General features: G+C 45.6%; 1 protein-coding gene across 1 annotated transcript in view; it reads left to right on the top strand.

Annotated features, from left to right (window-relative positions):
• The window catches only part of ST14 (ST14 transmembrane serine protease matriptase), a 194,634-nt gene that overhangs the window by 73,599 nt on the left and 99,002 nt on the right, over window positions 1–22,033 (top strand). Inside the window, exons 5-6 of the mRNA XM_068124816.2 lie at window positions 9,731–9,801; window positions 16,905–17,080. Of these exons, the coding sequence (XP_067980917.2) occupies window positions 9,731–9,801; window positions 16,905–17,080 (247 nt within the window). The remainder of the gene's footprint in view (window positions 1–9,730; window positions 9,802–16,904; window positions 17,081–22,033) is intronic.

The following is a 22,033-nucleotide window of genomic DNA, read 5'->3' as shown; positions in this document are numbered from 1 at the left end:
ACCTGGCGCATCATACGCACGACCATATTGGTCACCACTTACACCGGGTCCTCTTCCTCTTCGCTTCTCCTCCATCACCTGCGAATCCCTCATCCGGTTAACGAGCACATCACGATCCAAACACAGACTTTGGACCAATTCTTTTATCTCCTCTTTTATCTCTTTGTTATCCCCTCTCCGTCGCTTCTTAATTTCGCTCACCCCTTCTTCCACTTCTTCTAATTTGTGCCTCACCTCTTTTATTCCCCGGTACGTCTCCTCAAGCTCGTCCTCCAAGGCTACCTTGACCGTTTCCATGTGCGTCCTCACCTGCCGGTCCTTCGTCTCCATTACCTCTATCACCTCGTCCAACCTCGTTGTCAGTCCCTCACGTACCATCTGACATTCCCTCTTTGTCGCTATCAAGTCGTTTTTTATGTCGTTTTGTGTCGCTTTCAACCCTCCTAATACCGCAGTGTTCCTTTGAACCTGCTCCGTTAGTCCTTTTTGTCCCTCCGTCAGCTGTTCCACCTCCTGCGTCAGGACCTCTATGCCCCCTTGTAACTTTACAGTCCCCTTTCTCACCTCCTTCTCCATGTGCTCCTTACAGTGCCTCACCTCCTCGCGCACTCCTCCGACCTCCTCACTCACTCCTCTTCTGATCTCCTCTCCCATCACTTGCATCTCCTGCCCAGATGCCACCCTCATCTGCTCCATTTCCTCCCTGTGAGCATCCAATTTGGTTTCTACCCCCATTCTGACCCCCTCTATCTGCTGCTCCATTTGTTTAACTTCCCTTTCCGCTTGGTCCCTCATGTCCCTCAATTTGCCTTCCATACTGTTTTCTAACCCCTCTAACCCATTTTTCACTCCCTCTATCTGATTCTCCTGGGCAGCCATTCTATTTTCTACCCCCATTAACCCATTTTTCACTTCTTTTATCCCGTTGTCTAACCCCTCAAAATTATTGTCTAACTTCCCAAATTTCTTGTCTAACTCCTCAAAATTATTGTCTAACCCCTCACTGGTACCCCTCGCTTCGTCCCTCATTACCCCCATTTGCTCACTCTGAGCCCTCGCTTCGTCCCTCATTACCCCCATTTGGCCCTCCAATCGCTCACCCAATCGCTCAATTTGGCTCCCCATACTCATCTGTACAGCTGCCTGTAGCTGCGCAATGAGGGCCTGTATGTCAATCGGCTGCATGTTAAAGCCCGTTGATACAGCGGGCTCGGCTACCGCGCGCTCTTGCGAGGCGCCATTTTGCGTGCCTGCTACCCTCGCTGTTTCGCTCTCCTCATGTCCCTCAATTTGGTCCTGGACCGACCCTGCTTCACTCTCCCCTACCGGACCCCAGCCGTCTTGATCCGCCATAGCGCGACTTGCAAAATTCGAGTTTCGTAAAACAAATCCAAATTTTTTTTTTTTTTTTTCGTTATAATTTCGGCGAGCGCAGTAACCGCGCTCCGGATCGATTTTCCCTCCCAAAATTTGGGCCTAACTAATTTAGTCCCGGGTCCGAATCTCACTCCTCGACACCAATTGTTACAGACACGACTTTGATGTTAAGGTGGGCCGAGCGGAATGGCCGTCGTGTCCGCACAAATTACCCGATTGTACTCGAACGTTGACGAAGCCGCGCCACGCTGGCTCAATAAGGAAAAAGAAGACACACGGCTGAATTATAATGACAGACACCAGGGATACGGTTCTCAAGACCTCCGGAGGAGATTATATTCGTGCGGAAGGTCAGATTACAGGGACGAGAGGTACAACATAGAAAGACAAGCACTTAGACACAATCTTATATTATTCCCGGACAGACGACAGACAAACGGGACAACGGCTGACTCACACGGGGGTTGATGGCAGGAAAGCGGGTATCGATGGCTCAAGGTGCACTCTTGGCTCAAAGCAGGGTACACGGTTCGGTCCAGAGATGCGGGGAGGTCTCGTCGCAGCGCTCAGAGGTGACGTTCTTTCTCAGGCCTCTCCAAACTCAGGCGCATCTGTTTCAGCGCTCGCAGGTCCTTCTTTCTCCAGCTGGGGGCGCATCTGACGTCACGTCCGCTACGTGGCCGCGTATATCCGGCGGGGAGTGACACGCCCTCGGCTCGCTAGCGCCGCCCCAGATGGAATCGGTCCGCCCTTCTGATTGGGTGCGGGGGGTTACCAGGCTCCGCCCTTGAGGAGGAGCTGACAGCCAGCCCCTCCGTGGTAACCCCGTGGAGCGCGTGGTCAATGGCGCTAATCGAGCCGGTGTGAGGACGCATCCTCCCCCGCTCCGCCGCCATCTCCTCTGTTGTTGTTGTAATTGTTGGGGAAGAAGATGGAAGGAGGTATGGGAAAGGTCCTAAACTCACTACTGATGCCATATAATCACATTCTGGTGCAACGAAGAGTCATAATTAATGGAGACGAGGCCTTAACTGACATAGAATAAGAATAACTAGGAAGATGTCCGAAAGTTGTCTACGTGTGGTGCGGTGGACCTGGGCACGACATTTAATGGGGGAATAAGGGGAAGGTCGGCTCTACTGATTGTTATTTACATGCAATGGGACTAGGGAATGGGGGATTGGGGAAAGTTGGGGAGTATTGGAGAAAATAGGGGAATATTTACAAGCGGATATGGAGGCCAAATTCCATATTCGCAACAATATGATAATTATTGTAGCTCATTTATAAAAATGAAATGCTCCATTGTAGAATCATGTGTTGATATAGAATGCTGTAATTAGTTTTTACACAAGCAATCAAAGGGGAGCACTTGCAAAAGGGCTACAAATGTATAGGCGGTGATGTCATTGTCGTGTGCTGCATACCATGGCTCCGAGGAAGGAATTATCACATGACAAGCAAATATAAATAAAGGTGTCTGAGTGAAAGCTATTCCATGTGGCACATTGTAGCTTAACTTCATGCTTCAACAGGACAGGTATGCAAGACTGAGGAAGAAATACAAAACTGATACTGTTCACAAGAGAAGCTCGATTTAAGGAGGAAGGCCCATATTCTTCAAAAATAATGTTAAGGACATGAGGGGACTGACAGGATGGCCTAGAGGTACGCACACTCACCTATATGCTGTCTCGCCTGGGTTTGAACCAGGGAACCACTGGTAGGCGTGGATGACCCACAAAATACAGTCACGTGAAAAAGTAAGTACACCCCATGTAAAGTTTTGACTTTTTCAACATATTTCAACATACAGCTATTTGATCTTCATTTCAACAATATTGATAGATAAAGGTGATTATAATATAACAAATATCATGAAACATTTACATTTTGTAGTCCATTGTATAATTTAAATAAACATAAATGCAAGTTTCGCATGTGGAAAAAGTAAGTATTCCATTGGCTCTAATAGGTGGTATTGCCCCCTTTGGCAGAAACAACCTCAAGTAGGCGTTTCTTATAACTGTCTGACATCGACTGGGGGAAATTTTTGCCCACTCGTCCATGCAGAATTCTTTCAGCTGTGCGATGTTTGAGGGGTTTCTTGCATGCACAGCTCGTTTCAAATCCCCCCACAACATCTCGATGGGATTTAGATCCGGGCTTTGACTTGGCCATTCCAGAACCCTCCATTTCTTTCTTTTCAGCCATTCCTTGGTGGATTTACTGGTATGTTTCGGGTCATTGTCATGTTGCAAGGTCCACCTTCGGTTGAGCTTCAACTTTCCGACAGATAGTCTCACATTATCCTCAAGCACCCTCTGGTACAATGAAGAATTCATAGTGGATTCTATGATGGTGAGCTGCCCAGGCCCTGATGCAGCAAAGCTGCCCCAAACCGTAATATTTCCACCACCATGTATCAGGTTCTTGTGGTCAAATGCTGTCTTTGGTTTTCGCCAAACATGTCTTCTGGTACTGTGGCCAAATAGCTCTACCTTTGACTCATCTGTCCAGAGCACATTGTTCCAGAAGTGCTGGTTTTTGCCTCGGTGTTCATTGGCAAACTTGATGACTTTTGACTTCAAACTTCAAACAAACTTTTGTCTTGCCCTGATGTTCTTTCTGGACAGCAAAGGTTTCCTCCTGGCACACCTCCCATGTAGATCAAATTTGTGCAGCCTCTTTCTAATGGTAGACTCGTGCACTTTGACATCAACAGTGGCAAGAGCTACCTGTAGGTCCCGTGATGACATTCTGGGGTTCTTAGAGACTTCTTTCAGCATCTTGCGGTCTGCTCTCGGGCTGAACTTGCTGGGGTGGCCTGGCCTGAACAAGTTGGCAGTTGTTTGGAATCTTCTCCACTTGCAGATGATCTTCCGGACAGTTGAATGATTGATTTCAAATTGTTTGGAGATCTTTTTAAATCCCTTCCCAGACTCGTAGGCATCTATAACCTTCTTTCTGAAGGCCTCAGAGAGCTCTTTTGATCTCGGCATGGTGACGCCGCATACTTCAACAACCAAGAGCAAACCAAACTAAATGTCTGAGGTTTAAATAAGACGGGTTCCTCCAAGATCCTCTCTAACGATGTTCTAATCATTTGCACCTGAGCTGGTGCACCTGATTCTAATTTTAGGTATTTGAAGTAGTGATAAATGTAGGGGTGTACTTACTTTTTCCACATGCAAAATTTGCATTTATGTTTATTTAAATTATACAATGGACAACAAAATGTAAATGTTTCATGATATTTGTTATATTATATCACCTTTATCTATCAATATTGTTGAAATGAAGATCAAATAGCTGGATGTTGAAATATGCTGAAAAAGTCAAAACTTTACATGGGGTGTACTTACTTTTTCACGTGACTGTATGTAACGGAGAAGGAAGTAAATACCTATTTTGGGGGGCAAACGGCAATTTTTTTTTAATGCCGTTAACAAATTTGAGCCTATCCCAGGTGATGAAGGTTGTGGTCAAGTTTCATCAAAATCGTATGTGTAGTTTCAGAGAAGAAGTTCCGAGGTTTACATGCAGCCTGACTGCCTGACTAACGGACACCGCCCAAATGCTAATGGTGGGCGATCACATTTCTTCAGTGATTAATGAGGAAGATCGGCCGTTTCATACTTGTCTGGTCGTGTGATAAGCAAGTTTTATACGAAATACTTGCTTATCACACTTGCTCTCTCATTTATTTCATTAGAGCAGTCATTGTAATGCAGACTGAGTGTGAACAAGTTTTGTTCCAGGTGAGCTAAAAATGAGGACGCTCAATTTGTTGTCAGATAAACTGTGGCGGTTATCACATTTTTGTCTAATCCTCAGAGGTCACAAGACTTGTCTTGGTTTCAAAAAGTGTCTTTAATTCACGTAAAAACTGAAAAGGAAAAATACAGCCATTCAGTACATGCCGTTAATTATGGCGGCATAACAAACTTGCTATATGATTTACACAAAACCTACTACGATACATTTTGCATCCACACAATACAATAATTTGCCTAAAGTTACTTCAAGAGGTTCAACAATAAATTGAGATTCAGCTTGCCTCTATCCAAGGGTCGGGTATTAAAGAGAAAATGTCGAAAATGGAGCCGATCAATTCTTTCGCTCGTTGCGGGCAAAACGGGATGGCAGGAAGAAGGCGGAAATGCCAGAATGCTAATACAGCGCCCAGCCACCACAGGAAGTCATAATAATACTTGCTTAAACAACAGTTACATAAACAATGAGGTGAAAATTAAGCTTGTGCTGTCAGAATAAAAGAAAACAAAAGCGAATTTGGTGCAGTTTTACATAATATTTTTTACCTTTTCAAATATGTCATGCTGATGTTAATATTGTTACGTTTGTGGGGGTAGCTCTTGAAATACATTAGTCCAGGTAGAATTGTATAGGTAGTGTGCTCTGAATGTCACGACGAAGAAGAAGAAACCTCCATGTACCTAAGTAGGGAATCCGTTAGACCGGATGTCGTGTAAGGTCGTATATTTGTACCCATGGTGAGGGGTGGGGCTATGTTAATTAGGTAGGGTTTAAGGGTAATTAACTCCCTGTATGTAATTGCCTGATTTTTTTTCCCTTTGTTCCTTATGACACTACACTACACATACCACACCCACCATGCACTCCGCAGTCCGCACCAATACTAAAAAGGCCGAATAAAAGTAACTGGAACCTGGACATTGAAATGCCGCTGATGCCACCAGCCAAGTCATAGTCAGGGACAGTGGGAGGGGCCATGGGGCCCCGCCCCGATGGGTGGTGATTGATCCGGGCGAGGACTAATGCGATGGCAGTCGCTGATTGGAGCACATCGGATGACGTTGGAGACCGGGGAACAAAAAGACTGAGTCCTGGCATTTTCTCTCTCTCGGCTTTGGGTTTTACTGCAGACGGTCGCGGCTTGTGCTCTCTCGGCTTTGGCTTCGTGGATGTCGTGACAAGCGGATGCATTGCCATTTTGTCTCTCTTGCGTTGGGACGGTCATTAGAGCAGTCACTGTTTTATCCCCTCGGTCCGATGTTTGACGACGAGCGGTCACAGTTTTATCCTCGCTCTTGGTCCTGACATTGGCGGTTGTAGCTTGTGGACTCTGATGCCCTTGGCTCATGGCTTCGTGATGGCTGTGTGCCGTGAGCCGGAGAGACCGCGGTGTGGTGTGGAGCAGACGACGAGAGGGGAGCTTGGGCCTGAGCTCTGCACGTCGGCAGCTCGGGGTGAACGAACTGTGCTCCAAGGCGTGCTTTTCCACGCACAGACTCGGGACCCGTTCAAGGGCCAACGGGGTTTGAGGGCTACTCAAAGCTGAGTACTAATCATTCATTACATACATTATTTTTCACTTTCGTTTCTCCTTGTGTTGTATACGAGTCCATGTGGGGGTGCTCCATTTAGGATTTTAGTTTTACTGTACATTCTTTTGTTACCGGCATTTCTTTCATTAAACCCGGTATTGTTGTGTTTTAATTCCGTGTCGGTTTGATTTGATTATCGTGGTTCGAGGACGCTTCAGTGGAATCCATGCAGGTAAGAGCCTTGCTGCCCTCCTCCTTCTCGCGCATATAAGCAAGATCCGCTATTGTTTGATTGAACGCCTCGGAGTGTAAAGCTCAATCAGTCATTCGTCCGAGACCGGGCTTTATCGGTACGGACACGGCAATATTGTTATGCACCTACTGCCTCCAGTTGGCAATAATGGCCCAAAAGCATCTTATAATCATGAGCTTGATGGCCTTTCAAGTCGAGCAAATACCTGTTCTCTTAACTACCCACATGGTTTATTTAGGAGCCTCAATTGCACCATTAAAAGGAATGAGTCCCACCACCTTGATTCTAAACAAATTATTTATCAAAGACATAAATAAATTAAATAATAAATAACTAATGACAATGATTACTGCTCTGGGCCAGCAAAGGAAACTTGAAAAAAAGATAAAAAGGGATAAAATCAAATGGTTTTGGGAGGATTAACATAAAAATAATGGCACACATCAGGCCTGAAAGGGAAGATGCAGAGAGTGGAAGGACATGAATGGGTGCTGGAAATAGCATGCGAAGGAAGACATGACATCTATTCATGATGACCACTTGTAGAACCATTGTAGTTAATCATGAGCCATTGGCACACTGGAAGAGCACCCTGAGGGCATTGGCACATGCACTGTTTGGGTACAGGAGGGGGTGTGCTGAGATCTTTCGGGCTCATAAAGTGTAACAGTAGGTTTCATAGATGCGACCAGGAAAGGATTTGGGGCATCAATCAGCATGTAACACTACACAGGTCGAATTGCAGATTCATGAAGAGAGATGGAAATGCCGACATAGTAATTCCACCAACACGGTCTTCGAGGAAGACTGAGTGTGCATTGCCGTGCTACGCAGCTCTTCAATTAACCTCATACTAAAGGTGGCTTCAACTCCTCTCGCCTTGACTGTCCAGTCTCGATTGTAATGCTGGAACTCTCTTTAAATCTCAACTGTCTCATAAACTGTCAACACAGCATGGCTGTTAAAGGTTTCTCCCCCTTCCTTCCCCTTCAGACACTGAACTACACTACTAGTCAGATGGGCCAGCTCCATCAATTGCTGGCTTGAACAAGCCATAAGGAGTAGATGTACAAATGCATGATCAAATCTTCGGGCCGCCCCCGTGCTGGCAATGAGTGCACGTGGTGGCGATAAAGTCGAGAATATGTAAAAAAAAGGACTTCAAAATAATCCACCCAACTGCGACCACCGAACACAACCCTATGTGGCTCAATTATGTCATCTTTTCATTCTTAACTAAAATATTGAAGGAGCTGGGGCTCCCACGTCGATCGGAAGAATGGACGCGACAAAAAGCTGGAATTCATCCGAGTTGCTTTAATCAAACCAAACACTCAGGCACTCTGAAAAGCCCGTTTATCGGGCAGCAATATATATACATATTATCCCGGAGCGTTTGCCCAGGAAAGGCGAGAGGGGGCGTGGCCCAGCGTCCTGGCTGCGGCCTGGCAAGTTGAGGGCGAGCCTGCCCGGGCGTCCCGACCGAGGCCTGGCAAGTTGAGCGCGGGCCTGCCGGGCGTCCTGGACGAGCCCGGCATGGTGATTGCTCCGCGTCCTTGATAGGTGCAAGGCGATTGTGAAAACCCAGCGGTAGCCGCTACAATATCATAATAATAGCAATACACTATAATTTAACTATTTGCACAGAAATCCTATTTTCACTTTTACTGTGCACTTTGTTTTGACATCAACACCTATTTCACTTCGAGATAATTATGTGGTTGGAATACGAGGGTGATCAGAGATTGTTCCAATCAGCACCTGTATGATTATCTAGTGGTTTCGTGGTGTGGATCTTAAATATTCCGCCTCAAATTACAACAGCGCTGTATAGTTCTATTTTTTTTGTGAAGCTCTTTTATTTATTTATTTCTATTTTTACAGGGACCATGTACATACAGGTAGTGGACAAAAAAAAATGGAAACACCTGGATAAATGAGGGACACCAAGCAATGGCAGGTGTGGCCCGTGTGCTAATTAAGCAAATAACATCCCAACATGCTTAGGGTCATGTATAGAAATGCTGCACAGGCCTGGTAGCCTATAATGATGGCTAGCATAGCTGCAAGGGGAGACCTCCAGCCCCAATGCCCCATTCACAGAGCATGTGTGGTCGCCCAATTGTTTGAGCATGACACTTATGTTATCCTCAGTCACCATATTTGAACCCACTCAAGCATATTTATGGGATATTCTGGAACGATGCCTCAGACAGTGTTTTCCACCTCCATCAATCAGGTGTAAGTTGATTGACTTTCTCGTGGAAGAATGGTGTTCTGTCCATCCTGTGGAATTCCAGATGCTGGTGGACTTCATGCCACGGCTCATACAGGCCATACTGGCCGCACATGGTGGCCCGACGCCCTTTTAAGTGACTTCACATTGGTGTTTCCATTTTTTTTTGTCCACTACCTGTATATGCAGCCATATACATAAGTTGATACAAGACTCAACTTCAGACAAACTGTGCACTGTGCTTTGGAGGTGGGGAATGCACAGTGATTATGATTGACACCAACCATCTTTATTATGTTGCTTTTCTCTTCACATTAAGGATGAATTTCCTTCTCCCCACAGATTCCTCCCAATGCGATTTGTCTGTGCTCTACCCGTTAAATGCTGAGCTTCAAGCAAGGAAGCAGCATGTGCTATTTGTAAAGTTTTGGTATGACTCAGCCAGGGTCGGTTTTGAACCGCCAACATCCCGGACTCAGAGCTCTAACCATTACGCCATGGAGTCTGGTTGTTTTTGTGTCGCTCTCATTCTGACTTCAAATTATTTCTTTGCAGATAAAAAATGCTTTTGCGGGATCGACGGCCCTTGGCTCCTATTACAATCTTTCTGCTGTAACAGCATTCAGGTGTGTTGTCTTTGAGAGGTTGCCCCCCTGCAGATAATTATTAAATATTTATCTTGTTTCTTGCGGTAGTCTTTTCACACTCGTGTTATTGTTCTAAATTGCAACACACTTTATTGATTTTCCATTTCTGTGAATTATTTTAAATTTTATTTTCACTGATCTAAGGCTCATAGTGGAGCTTGTCGACATATCACACGCAGGACAAAGGCATTAGTTGAAACAAGTATACTTTTTACCCTGGCGCCAGGAATTACCATGTTATGGAAAACTGTTGCATATGATTAACACGTTTTTTTGAAATGCAATGTTGGACTTGTGGAGGAGATTGGACATATAATGGATTGGTACAGAACAGAACAAAAGGAACATTAGAAAGATGCGGAACTCACCAATAGCAGGGATGAGGTACATAATCGGGTGGACTTGGACAAATAAGGAATGTGGGGAAAAATGAGGGGTAGGTGAGGATCCCCAGGATAGACGAGCTGGATACAGATTGAAGCAAACTCTTAAACGAAAAAGTGGAAATTTGGAGACGTGGCTTTGGAGGTTGTTAATGGGGATAGAAAATGTGATGTCTAGAAGCACGAACAATCGGACCAATGAAGGCACTCAACTTTATATCCGCTTTATTGGCATTACACTCCGCTCCACATTCCTGGTCCCGTGTGTCGCGCATGCACACACTGGACTCACATACATCACACAATCTCCCCCACCCCCCCTTAATTACAAATCCAACCAGTCTGGATGTCGAGATGTGCGGGAGGACCTACGCAGAGGAGTTGTTACAGGCACAGGTCTAGGTAACATGGACAAATGTACCGGACTGTCGGCAGGCACAGGTACAGGAGCTTCGGGTGGAGACGCATCACTACGGCTTCAGGTGCAGGCTCGGAAACAACAGTTGTTCTTTCGAACAACGGAACAATAACTGGATGAACCGCAGGATTTGCATTTTCCTCCAACTCGATATAACGCCACTTGATTTGGTCCATATGTTTCCTAACCATATGCCCATCCTTCAGCTCGACACAAAAAACACGTGTGCATTCCCTGTTAAGAACTACACTTGGCAGCCATTTTGCTCCAAGGCCATTGTTTAGCACATAAACGGGATCCTTTACAGCAAAGTCAGACAATACAGCCGTGCGATCATGATCGAACTTCTGACTCTGACACTTGCTAGCAACAGTTTCACCGACGTCAGGATGAACAAGAGAGAGTGCAGTTTTGAGGTCTCGCTTCATAAGTAATTCTGCTGGGGGCACTCCAGCTATGGTATGTGTTCGTGATCTATACCCTAGCAACATGCATGACAAATGTGTTTGAAGCGAACCTTGAGTAACATGCCTTATTGCCTTAATCCTTGCTTGATAATCTGAACAGCACGCTCTGCCTGGCCATTATAAGCGGGTTTGAACGGAGCAGAACGGACATGTCTGATGCCATTCAACCTCATGAATTCCTGAAATTCCTGACATGTGAAACACGAACCATAATCCCTGACCAACACATCTGGTAGACCGTGAGTAGCGAACATGACACATAAATTCTCATTGGTAGCAGCAGAAGTGCTGGTAGACATGATAGAGCATTCAATCCACTTGGAAAATGCATCAATGACAACAAGGAACATTTTCCCAAAGAACGGACCTGCAAAGTCAACATGAATCCTGGACCAAGGTTTGGAAGGCCATGACCACGGGCTCAGTAGTGTCGCTGGCGACTTGCTGAGCTGCGTACATGTATCACAACGATGAGCACAAGATTCAAGTTCGGAATCAATACCAGGCCACCAAACATGAAACCTTGCAATAGCTTTCATCATAACAATACCAGGATGGGTACCATGTAGTTCAGAAACCAATCTCTCTCTCCCCTGTTTTGGCATGATGACATGTCTTCCCCAAACTAGGCAATCTGACTGGACAGATAGCTAATCTCTGCGCCGTGAATATGGTTTGTACTCCTCTGAGTCTGGTATGCCGGACCAATCACCAGTCATAACGCAACGCTTGACTACAGACAACACAGGATCTCTGTTGGACCACAACCAAACTTGAGCAGCAGTGACCGGAGAGCTGTCACTCTCAAACGCATTCATAGCCAATACAAGGTCAGCAGGTTGAGGCGTATTGTTGCGATTAGCAACAGGCACCGGCAGTCGACTCAGTCCATCAGCACAATTCCCAGTGCCAGACCTGTAAGGAATAGTATAATTATAAGCAGACAACGTCGAGGCCCACCGCTGAACACGTGTCGACGCATTGGTGTTGATGCCTTTGTTCTCTGAAAACAAGAAAGTGAGCGGTTTGTGGTCGGTTCAAGCTCAAACTTACAACCAAACAGATGCTGATGCATCTTGGTTACCCCAACACAAACAGCCTAAAGCCTCTTTATCAATCATACCATAGGCTCGTTCGGCTTTTGTCAAGGTTCTGGAAGTGAACGCAACAGGCTGTAACTTGCCCAACTCATTGGCTTGTTGCAATGCACAGCCTACCCCATAGGCAGTGGCATCACACGACAATACAAGACGCTTACATGGATCATAAAGAACAAGCAACTTGTTAGAACACAGTAGACATTTAGCTTCCTTAAAGATATCATCCTGGGCCTTGCCCCAAACCCAAATTTTTCTTTTCCGAAGTAGCTGATGCAAGGGTTCCAACACTGTGCTCACCTGTGGCAAGAAACTGACAAAATGGTTTAGCAAACCCAAGAAGGAACGTAATTGTGACACATTTTCTGGTATGGGTGCATTCTTGATTGCTTCGACTTTGGAATCACACTGCATGATTCCAGCGGCAGTGACTCTTCTGCCTAGGAACACTACTTCGGGCGCCATAAACACACATTTCTCAAGTTTCAGTCTGAGTCTAACTTTGTCCAAACGATGCAGAACTTCCTCCAGGTTACTCAGGTGTTCTGTAGTGTTGCAGCCCGTAATCAGGATGTCGTCCTGGAACACGACCGTTTTTGGCACCGAATTCAATAGACTCTCTATGTTTCTCTGAAAGTTGGCTTATGCTGAACGGATTCCAAAAGGACAGCAATTGTAGATGAACATCCCTTTTTGAGTGTTTATGCACGTGAGTTTCCTTGACTCCTCATCCAGCTCTTGTGTCATGTAGGCAGACGTTAGATCCAACTCTGAATGACTTTCCACCAGCTAATGTCGAAAACAGGTCATCCGCTTTGGGCAGTGGATACTGATCCTGTATGGAGTGGCGATTTATGGTCACCTTGTAGTCCCCACAGATCCTCACTGCTCCATCGCTTTTCAACACAGGAACAATAATTGGACTGGCCCATTCATTGAACTTAACAGGAGAGATGATCCCCTCATTCTGGAGTCTCTCAAGTTCACACTCGATATTTTCCCTCATCAAGTAGGGAACAGACCGAGCTTTACAATAGATGGGCTGCACTTCTGGATTCAGATGAATTTTAACTTTCATACCCATGAAGGAACCAATTCCTGGCTCAAATAGAGATGGAAATGCATCCAATACTTGAGCTCAACCAGGAGCCTCCACTGTAGACAAATCTTTGATCTCATGCCAGTTCAACTTTATGCTCTTAAGCCAGTTCCACCCGAACAATGTAGGGCCATTGCCCGGCACAACCCACATGGCCAGTTCATAAATTACACCATCATAAACACTGGCGGCTGCGCTGCCAAGCACCGGAACAATTTCCTTAATGTAAGTCCGAAGTTTGGCCCTCACCGGGGTCAATTTAGGCTTTATGGCCTCACAGCCCCACAGCTTGTCAAATGTTTCCTTGCTCATAATCGACTGACTCACCCCTGTGTCCACTTCCATTGACACCTGCTTGCCATTCAGTTGAAGATCAACCGTTATTGGTGCGGGCCGCCAGAAATCGTCTGCAATTCATACTCCTCATTATGCAGCAATGACTCATCAGCACCAGCGGCATTCTCGCCATCATCCACATGATGGGTGGTGGCAGTACCATCACCACTGCTGGACTGGAGACACCTCTTTTGAAGATGCCCAATCTTGCCACATCCGTTGCATGTGTGCTGTTTGAAACGACACTGGTGAGCCACATGATTCGCACCACAAAGCCAACACACGTTCTTAGGGCCTCTCGCTACCGAGGAAGCAGGTTTCAAAAACACAACTGGTCTAGGCACGGCCTTATACGAGGATGTAGCAATCTTATTTACAGTATCTGCACTCGAAGAATTCTGCCTTTTTGACGAGAGATCCTTCAGGTTTTCAGCAGTTGTCACACACGCCTGTGCAATCTTCACTGCTCATCCCAGGTCAAGGTCGTCTTCTTGAGCAAGAAGTTTTCGCAAGATGACATCATGATTTACCCCAATAACAAAGAAATCTCGGAGCATCTCATCAAGTGCAGCACCAAATTGACATGGCTCTGCTAAACCGTGCAGATCAGCAACAAAGCTGGGAATGTCCTGATCCTCCCGTCGAGTGTGTGCGTAAAACTTGTGCCTTGATATAACGAGACCAGCTTTTGGCTTGAAGTGTAGCTTGACAAGCTCACAGAGTTCCTCATAGGAAAGGTCGGTGGGTCGCCGTGGTGACAGCAGGTTTTTGATGAATCAGTACACCTTCTGCCCGCACACAGTCAACAACACAGCACGACGACAGATGGCATCACCAGCGGCCGCCATGTTGTTGGCCACAAAGTACTGGTCCAGCCTCTCCACAAAATCCGACCAGTCCTCCCCAATCGGAGTATTCATGGAGAATGCCGATAGTCGCCATCGAGACATGAACGGGTCTTCGCCTTGTTGCCACTTGTGAAGTCTGGAAGCATGAACAATCAGACCAATGAAGGCACTCAACTTTATATCCGCTTTATTGGCATTGCACTCAGCTCCACGTTCCTTGTCCCGTGTGTCGTGCTTGCGCACACCGGACTCACATACATCACAGAAAATATCATGGTTTTGGATGGGGCATGATCTGAGATGGTGGTGAACAGCTGTCTTGAAGCCATGGATGGGAGAATGGGACTGAAAAGACTGGGGAAGTTGGTTCCACAGATGAGAGACCAGAGAAACAAATGAGTGAAGGTGAGCAGTAAGACTGGATTTTGAGAGTTTAACAAGAGGAGGGTTACTGGCAGGCCATGTGCTTCCTACAGGCAATTTTGGAGGGACAGAGTCAAGAGAGGGCAGAGGGCGGAAGACCAAAAATAATGTAGTAGAATATGAAGAGGCCACCAACCAACCTGTTTGCGATGTGAGAGTAATAGGCCTAGACCCAGAGCAACAAGCCTGGACCCAGAGTAACAACTGCAATGCCAAAGATACAGCCTGGACACAGTTTAATTGTAGAAGATTCCAATGATCTTAAAGGTCTTGGTTTCCTTCGCATCAATACGGGTAACGTGTGAGTCTGGGGATCCAGCCCAGAGGGGAGAGTAGTACTCCATCAATCTGTGGATGAAGGCCTTGCAGGTGGATAAGAGTTTATGTGCCAAAGATGGATTTTGCACGACAGAGGAGATCAAGTCATTTGAGAAGAGGAAGGAGTTGATGTCAACTGCAATGCTAAATCCCATGACCTGGTTTATAATTATTGGAAGCAAGCTATGTGGCCTGTATTTGAGAAGATCCGTTTTTGCACCAATTTTGTGTATTGCATCGATGTTGGCTAACTTCTAGGGCGATGGAAACTGACCAAAAGATAATGATGAGTAAACAGAGCAAAACGAGTATGAACAAGAGCAGCAAAACAGGTTTTTAGGACACATGCACTATGACTGTCTGGGCTTGTTGGAGAAATGGAGGTTTGCCAGAAACTTTCCACCTTCTCAAGTGGGAAAGATACAGTATCCAGGAGCAGTTGTGTGTGAGAGGGTAAGATAGGGGTAGGGAATGACGGGTTCAGTGCACAATATTTGGACACAAATACAGAATTGAAGCATTCGGCCTTCTCATGAGCAGAGTCGGCTGTGGTGCCATTTGACATGAGGGAAGGGATAGATGAGGAACATACACCAGAGACAGACTTGACAAGGCACCACCAGGTCTTTGTAGAAGGAGACAGATTTGAGAGTCCAGTCTTGAGGTTGGCCCAATGTTGTTTTCTGGCTTTCCTGAGAGTGGACACATGCTTTTCCATGATTTGTGGAATGATCTGAGGTTGTCTTTTATCCGATTTGCCCATGAGGAAGACGAAGCAAATTGTTTGATGGCAACTGCCTCGCCACAGGATTTCTGTGTACCATGGGCGAGAGGATCGGTATGATGACTGCAGATGAGATTGTATAAATCTGTACATGAAGGAAAGTAAGCTTGTGTGGAAGGATTCCAAAGTAGTATAAATATCAGGAGTGGTGGAAATTAAAGACCAGTCTTGACATGAGAGGGCAGCTTGCAGTCCCTGGCATACAGTTTGAGTGAACTCCCAAACTCCATACTGCTAGTGCTGACCGGAGAGATGTTGACTTTCACAATCATGATTAGATGAACGTATTGGAGCAGCAGAGAAATAGGAGACATTTGTAGGAAAATTCATCATTACTAAGTCCAGAAGGGAGGATTTGCAACTGGGAGATATCTGGGTTGGAAAAGTTTACCGATTTGGTGAGGCCATTGGAGTTACAGAAGTATTTTGCTGCATTGCCATGCATGACTGTTTGAAGAGGTAAAAACAGCCAGCCAATTGGTAGGGTGACAGTTGAAATCACCGCAAGTGACGAAGAGAGAGTTGCAATGGGTGGTCCATGTTGGCACAGAGGGAGATTCAAATAGTCATCCCTGTTTGGAGGATGGTGCAGCACACAAACAATCAGGGGGTTGTTGAGGACGGGAAAGCGCAGCCAAGTAATACACAGACAGTAGGAAAAGGAGTGAAGCTGTTAAGACAGAAATATCCCTGTCCAGGACTGTTCTTCATGCGTGCTTGTGAAAGTCCTTAAAATCATTAAGCATATCCTCTTTTGGTTAATTGTTCATGATAATTGGATGCTTCTGCCCGCACACAAGAGAGCTCTTCTGTCAAGAGAGCTGTCTGAGTAGCATGTTTGTGCACCTCTTCCATGACAAGTATTTTATGGCCTCTCCTGTCTTGCTCATTTTTTCTTCATCCCAATAGCCAGGGCAGTGTGCGCGCGTACTTCATGGTCATGTTTCAAGTCAAAACGTCTGATCTGGAGTTGCTGCGAAGTCTTCTCTCGGTGGAAATTATCGGAGGACTTATTGCTGGTGATATGCAGAAGAGCCGCGCTATATCACGAGGAGTAGTTGTCCCGTCGTCACTCACCATATATTGTGAGTATAATTGCCAAAATATTTCGGTTATGTACTCTTTCCTGGTATCATGTTTGAGGTTCGAAGGTTGTGGACTGAACTATTAAGGTGGGTTTTTGGTGGGCTCAATTAGTAACTCGTTAGGTGGGTTCAACTAGAAAGGTTGGCCAAGGTTTTGGTTTATTTTTTTTAAGCCTATTTTGTTGCTTGTGAGGTATTAGTCACTCTTCTAGATGTGGTTCTGAGGACTTAAAATACAAATGCTTAAAATAATAGACAAATGTATTTTCCGATATACTGTATAGTAACGTCAGGGAAATGTGCAGGATTATTTATTCGGTTCGTTATTGGATTTCTAATAGGGTGCTACTGTGCTAATACTTTGTATCGGAGAGAGCGTTATGGAAACTAGCAACGGTACCAGCCATACGGGCGGGGCTTCAATTGGGAGGCCCAAATGAAAAGGCAAAATATCAGAAATTAAAGGCTTTTTATTTTATTTTAAACGATTCATATAAACATCCATTATATTATACAACAACAAACAACAGGCATTTTAAAGGCCTTTTTCCCTGCTAGAGCGGGGGTTAGCCTTTTGGTCCCCATGACAATCTTCTCCATTTTGCCCTATTTTCTGCATCTCTCCTTGTTAACCCCCTTGCCCGCATTTCTTCTTCCACCATCTTTAGCCAAGTCTTTCTCGGTCTTCCCCGTCCTCTACTTCCTTCTACATTCATTTCCATCACTCTTCTCAACCAGTCACTTTCATCCTTCCTCAACACATGACCAAACCATCTCAACCTGTTTCTCTTCACATCATCCATCTATTCCCATCATCTTTCGCAATTCATCATTTGTCTTCCTCTCTCTCAACGATACTCCACACATCCACCGAACCATCCATTAAATCATATCACACGCAAATCACGAAATCACATCTAATAGTCAGGTTCACTATGTTTTTTCGTTCAAAATCATGGTAGATTAGCAAACCTATACATTTTTGGAAACGTTATTACATGGAAAATCTGAAAATCAATGTTTACATTTGCCAATTCCGACCAATTCGATTCGACCAATTCGACCAATTCGACCAATCGACCAATTCCATTCGACCAATTCGACCATTCGACCATTCGACCAATCGTTTCGATCGACCATTCGACCAATTCGATCGATTCGATTCGATTCATCGAATTCGATTCGATCGACCATTCGACCAATTCGATTTGCCAATCAATTTGACCGACCTTTGCTTGTGTGGAACGGACTGTGAAAACGATGCGGACTATATTGTCGGATACGACACACAGGACAGTGATGACGAACTCTAACTGGCATATTCTGTAATCGTGTATGTTTGATGCCATTGACTGCCTGTGTAGATGTGAAGTTATACTGACTGCATGTGTATATATGATTTTGCTGACTGCCTGTGTATGTTTGGTGATATGAATTATTGTGACACATTTTGATGTTATTAACTGCCTGTACAAAATGATAACATGTATTTGATTATGCAACTTATCGCGAATATAAAGACAGTATTTTGCAATTCAAAACCTTTGATTCGTGTCTTACCATTCCCCATAGAACAATTTGATACTTTCATTGGATTCTTTGTCCCTGAAAATATAGGTTTAGTATATTTAAAAAAGTTTTTAGGGTAATTAGAGGCAGAAATAGAACAAAATATGTATTTTACAGTGGCCATTTTGAAAATCCAAAATGGCCGCCATACAGGTATCTCTCCAAATGTAAACATTGATTTTTAGTTTCTTTATGCTATAACCTTTCCAAAAATGTATAGGTTTGCTAATCTACCATGATTTTGAACGAAATATAATTTATTGACAGAGTGAACCTGACTATAAACAGTATTTGTAGAATTTCAATAAAAGCCACATCACTGTTCATATCGGTAAATATTATTCCATCGTGTTTCAAATCGTGATTTGGATGTGTGACTTTTTGGATGCGATTGATCACTTTCTGGCTGGAGTGGTCCAATGCGATGGTAGACCTTACCTTGAAGCTTCACCATGGGGCTGAATCCTGGCATGAAGTGCTCCTTGATTCCGATCTATGCCATGGCCAAGGCATTGTTGAACTGGCGTATCTTCTCAATAAACTCCTTTCGGTCGAACAGAACTTTGAAATCTTCAGGGTAGGTCTTGAGCAGATTGATTGCAATTTTTCCCTTCTCACAGCAGAATCCAGGTCGTTCATCATTCCAGCAGTGGGCCTTGCAGAAGGGGCACTTACGTCCTGTATCATAGACTCGGCAGCTTGTGACCTTGCTGCTTTGCTGGATAGTCAGCTTCCTCAAAGTGCGGGACATCAAACACTGCTCCAATCCTCCTCTTTTGCGTTAGAGCCACTTTAAGCTGGACTTTCCTAGCGCTCTGGTGTCAATCGTTGCAGCCCTGCAGCGATTGATGCTGCCGTTTGTGCGGCACCCGGAAAAACAACATCGTCGCAATGAAAACATCGTCACAGTGGGATTGAAGAGAGTGAGGGAGTTTGTTCCAGAGGCGGGAGAAAAGAGGAATGAAGGAGTGAAGGTGAGCAGAGAGTCTTGATTTTGGCAGTTTCACCATAAGAGGATTGCTGGCAAGATCTTGTACGTCCTGTAAGAATATTTGGGGGACAGAGCACAGATAGAGCTGGGGGAGCAAGGCCGGAGAGGAGTCGGTAGAAGACCGAAAGACCACCAACCTAACTGCATAAGTGAGTGAAAGGCCCTCGGAGTTAGCTTCATCAAGGGAGATTCCAATGATTCTGAAAGCTTTGGTTTCAATAGGGTGAAGCCGAGTTAGGTGTGAGGCAGGAGCACCGGCCCAGAGGAACAGTATTCCATTGAGCTGCGGATGAAAGGCTTGTATGTGGTGAGGAGCTCAGGTGTGCCAAGGAAGGACTTCGCACGACGGAGGATGCCCAATCGGCGACTGGCTTTGGAGGCCAGATTTGAAATGTGGTTTTACCAGAAAAGATTATGGCAGATAGTGAGACACAAAAGCTTGAGTGACAGAACTTCTTGGAGAGGATTATTCAGAAAGTGGATGAGAGGGTTGTCCAGTCGGTCTTTTCGGAGAGACATCGTAAGAGTGTGAGATTTGTCAGGATTGAAAGACATGTTCCACTTGTTTGACCAGTCTGTGATTTTGCCCAGGTCTGCAGAGAGTGAGAAGGCTGCAGACTGCCGATCTGAGGGATGAGGAATGGAGTGGCAGAGAGTGGAGTCATCAGCAAAGAGATAGAGAGGATTTTCAAGAGGGTCAGAGAGATCATTGTTGAAGACCAGAAAAAGCACAGGGCCCAAAACACTGCCTTGGGGAACTCCAGCCTGAACAGGAAGGGGAGATTAGAGAAACCTATGCAGGGCCGCACATTGACGACGACAAGAGAGGAAGTCCGCAAGCCATGTGTGGAGATTTCCATGGATGCCATAGGAGGAGAGTTTGGTGAGCAGAGCGGTGTGCCAGACCGTATCGAAGGCACGTGATATGTCAAGGGAGACGGCTCTAATTTCCTGTTTGGCATTGAGGACATCTATCCATTGTTGAGACAGCAGGAGCAGCATGTCCAGAGTAGAGTGACCTGGTCTGGAACCAAATTGATGATCAGAGATCAAGCCATTGGAGAAGTGGAAAGATTTGATATCCGAAGCAATGATGGATTCCATGACTTTGCTGATAGTTGGGAGAAGGCTGATTGGTCTGTAGTTGCAAGGATCTGTTTTTGCACATTTTTTGTGTAAAGCGGTGATGTTGGCTGATTTTTAAGCTGATGGCAGATGACCTTGAGCAAAAGAGAGAGTGAAGAACAGAGAAAGGGAGTGAAAGAGCGGCAGAGCAGGATTTTAGGACCCGTGTGCTGATGCCGATAGGTCCAGTTGCAGAATCAGAGTCGAGGGTTGACAGAAACTTTTCCACCTTGTCAGGAGGAAAGGACACAGAGTTCAGGAGCAGCTGGGTATGACTGGGTACGGTGGGTACATCGAGGGATGGGTTTGGGATACAATATTTAGAGGCAAACACAGAGTTGAGGCATTCAGCTTTTTCATGTGCGGAGTCAGCTGTGTCGCCGTTTGAGGTAAGGGAGGGGATGGAGGGGGAACAAACACCAGAAACAGATTTGACCAGACGACACCAGGATTTGGAAGAGGGAGACAGGTTTGAGAGTTCAGTCTTGAGAGTGGAGAGATATTGTTTCCTGGCTCTCCTGAGGGTGGACACGCTCCTTTTGGGCTTGTGAAAGGAAATGAGATTTCCTTCTGTTGGATTTGCTTTCCACGAGGCGAAGGCAAGTTGTTGCTGGGCAACTGACTCACCACAAGATTCCGTGTACCATGGACGGGAGGAAGGGTATGACAACTGAAGACGAGATGGGATAAATCTGTGCATGAGAGAGAGAGCAATTTACTTTGGAAGAATTCCCAGGATGAGTTGATGTCAGAGGCGGTAGAGATGGGAGACCAGTCCAGATGATTGATGGCTGCTTGAAGAGCGTGCCAGTTGGCCTGAGTGAAACGCCAGACTCGTCGACGCTGAGGTGGCTCTCTGAGAATGGTCAGAGAGATGTCCACTTTAACAAGCACATGATCAGTTGAGCCGATTGGAGCAGAAGAAGTGCAGCAGGCACTTGCAGGGAAGTTAGTCATAACTAAGTCGAGAAGAGAAGATGCTCCGTTGACTGAGATCCGGGTCGGGAAATTGACAGATTGTGTCAGTCCCAGTGAGTCACAGAAGTCCTTTGCTGAGGAGCCATGGCTGGTGAGAGAGGTACCCACACCCAGCCAACTGGCATGGTGACAATTGAAATCACCACAAATGAGGAAGAGAGAGAGAGTTGGGATGAGTAGATAGAGGTTGGTCCATATTATCAGACAGCGAGATGTAGATGGAGTCATCACTGTTTGGTGGATGGTACAACACACATATGAACAAAAGGTGGGAGTGAAGGAGAAGCCGT

Source organism: Myxine glutinosa, chromosome 1, assembly GCF_964187855.1.
Source record: "Myxine glutinosa chromosome 1, kmMyxGlut1.1, whole genome shotgun sequence".
In the NCBI taxonomy this organism is placed as follows: Eukaryota; Metazoa; Chordata; class Myxini; order Myxiniformes; family Myxinidae; genus Myxine; species Myxine glutinosa.
The sequence above is the reverse complement of the archived record's forward strand: the minus strand, read 5'-3'. Positions and strand labels throughout refer to the sequence as shown.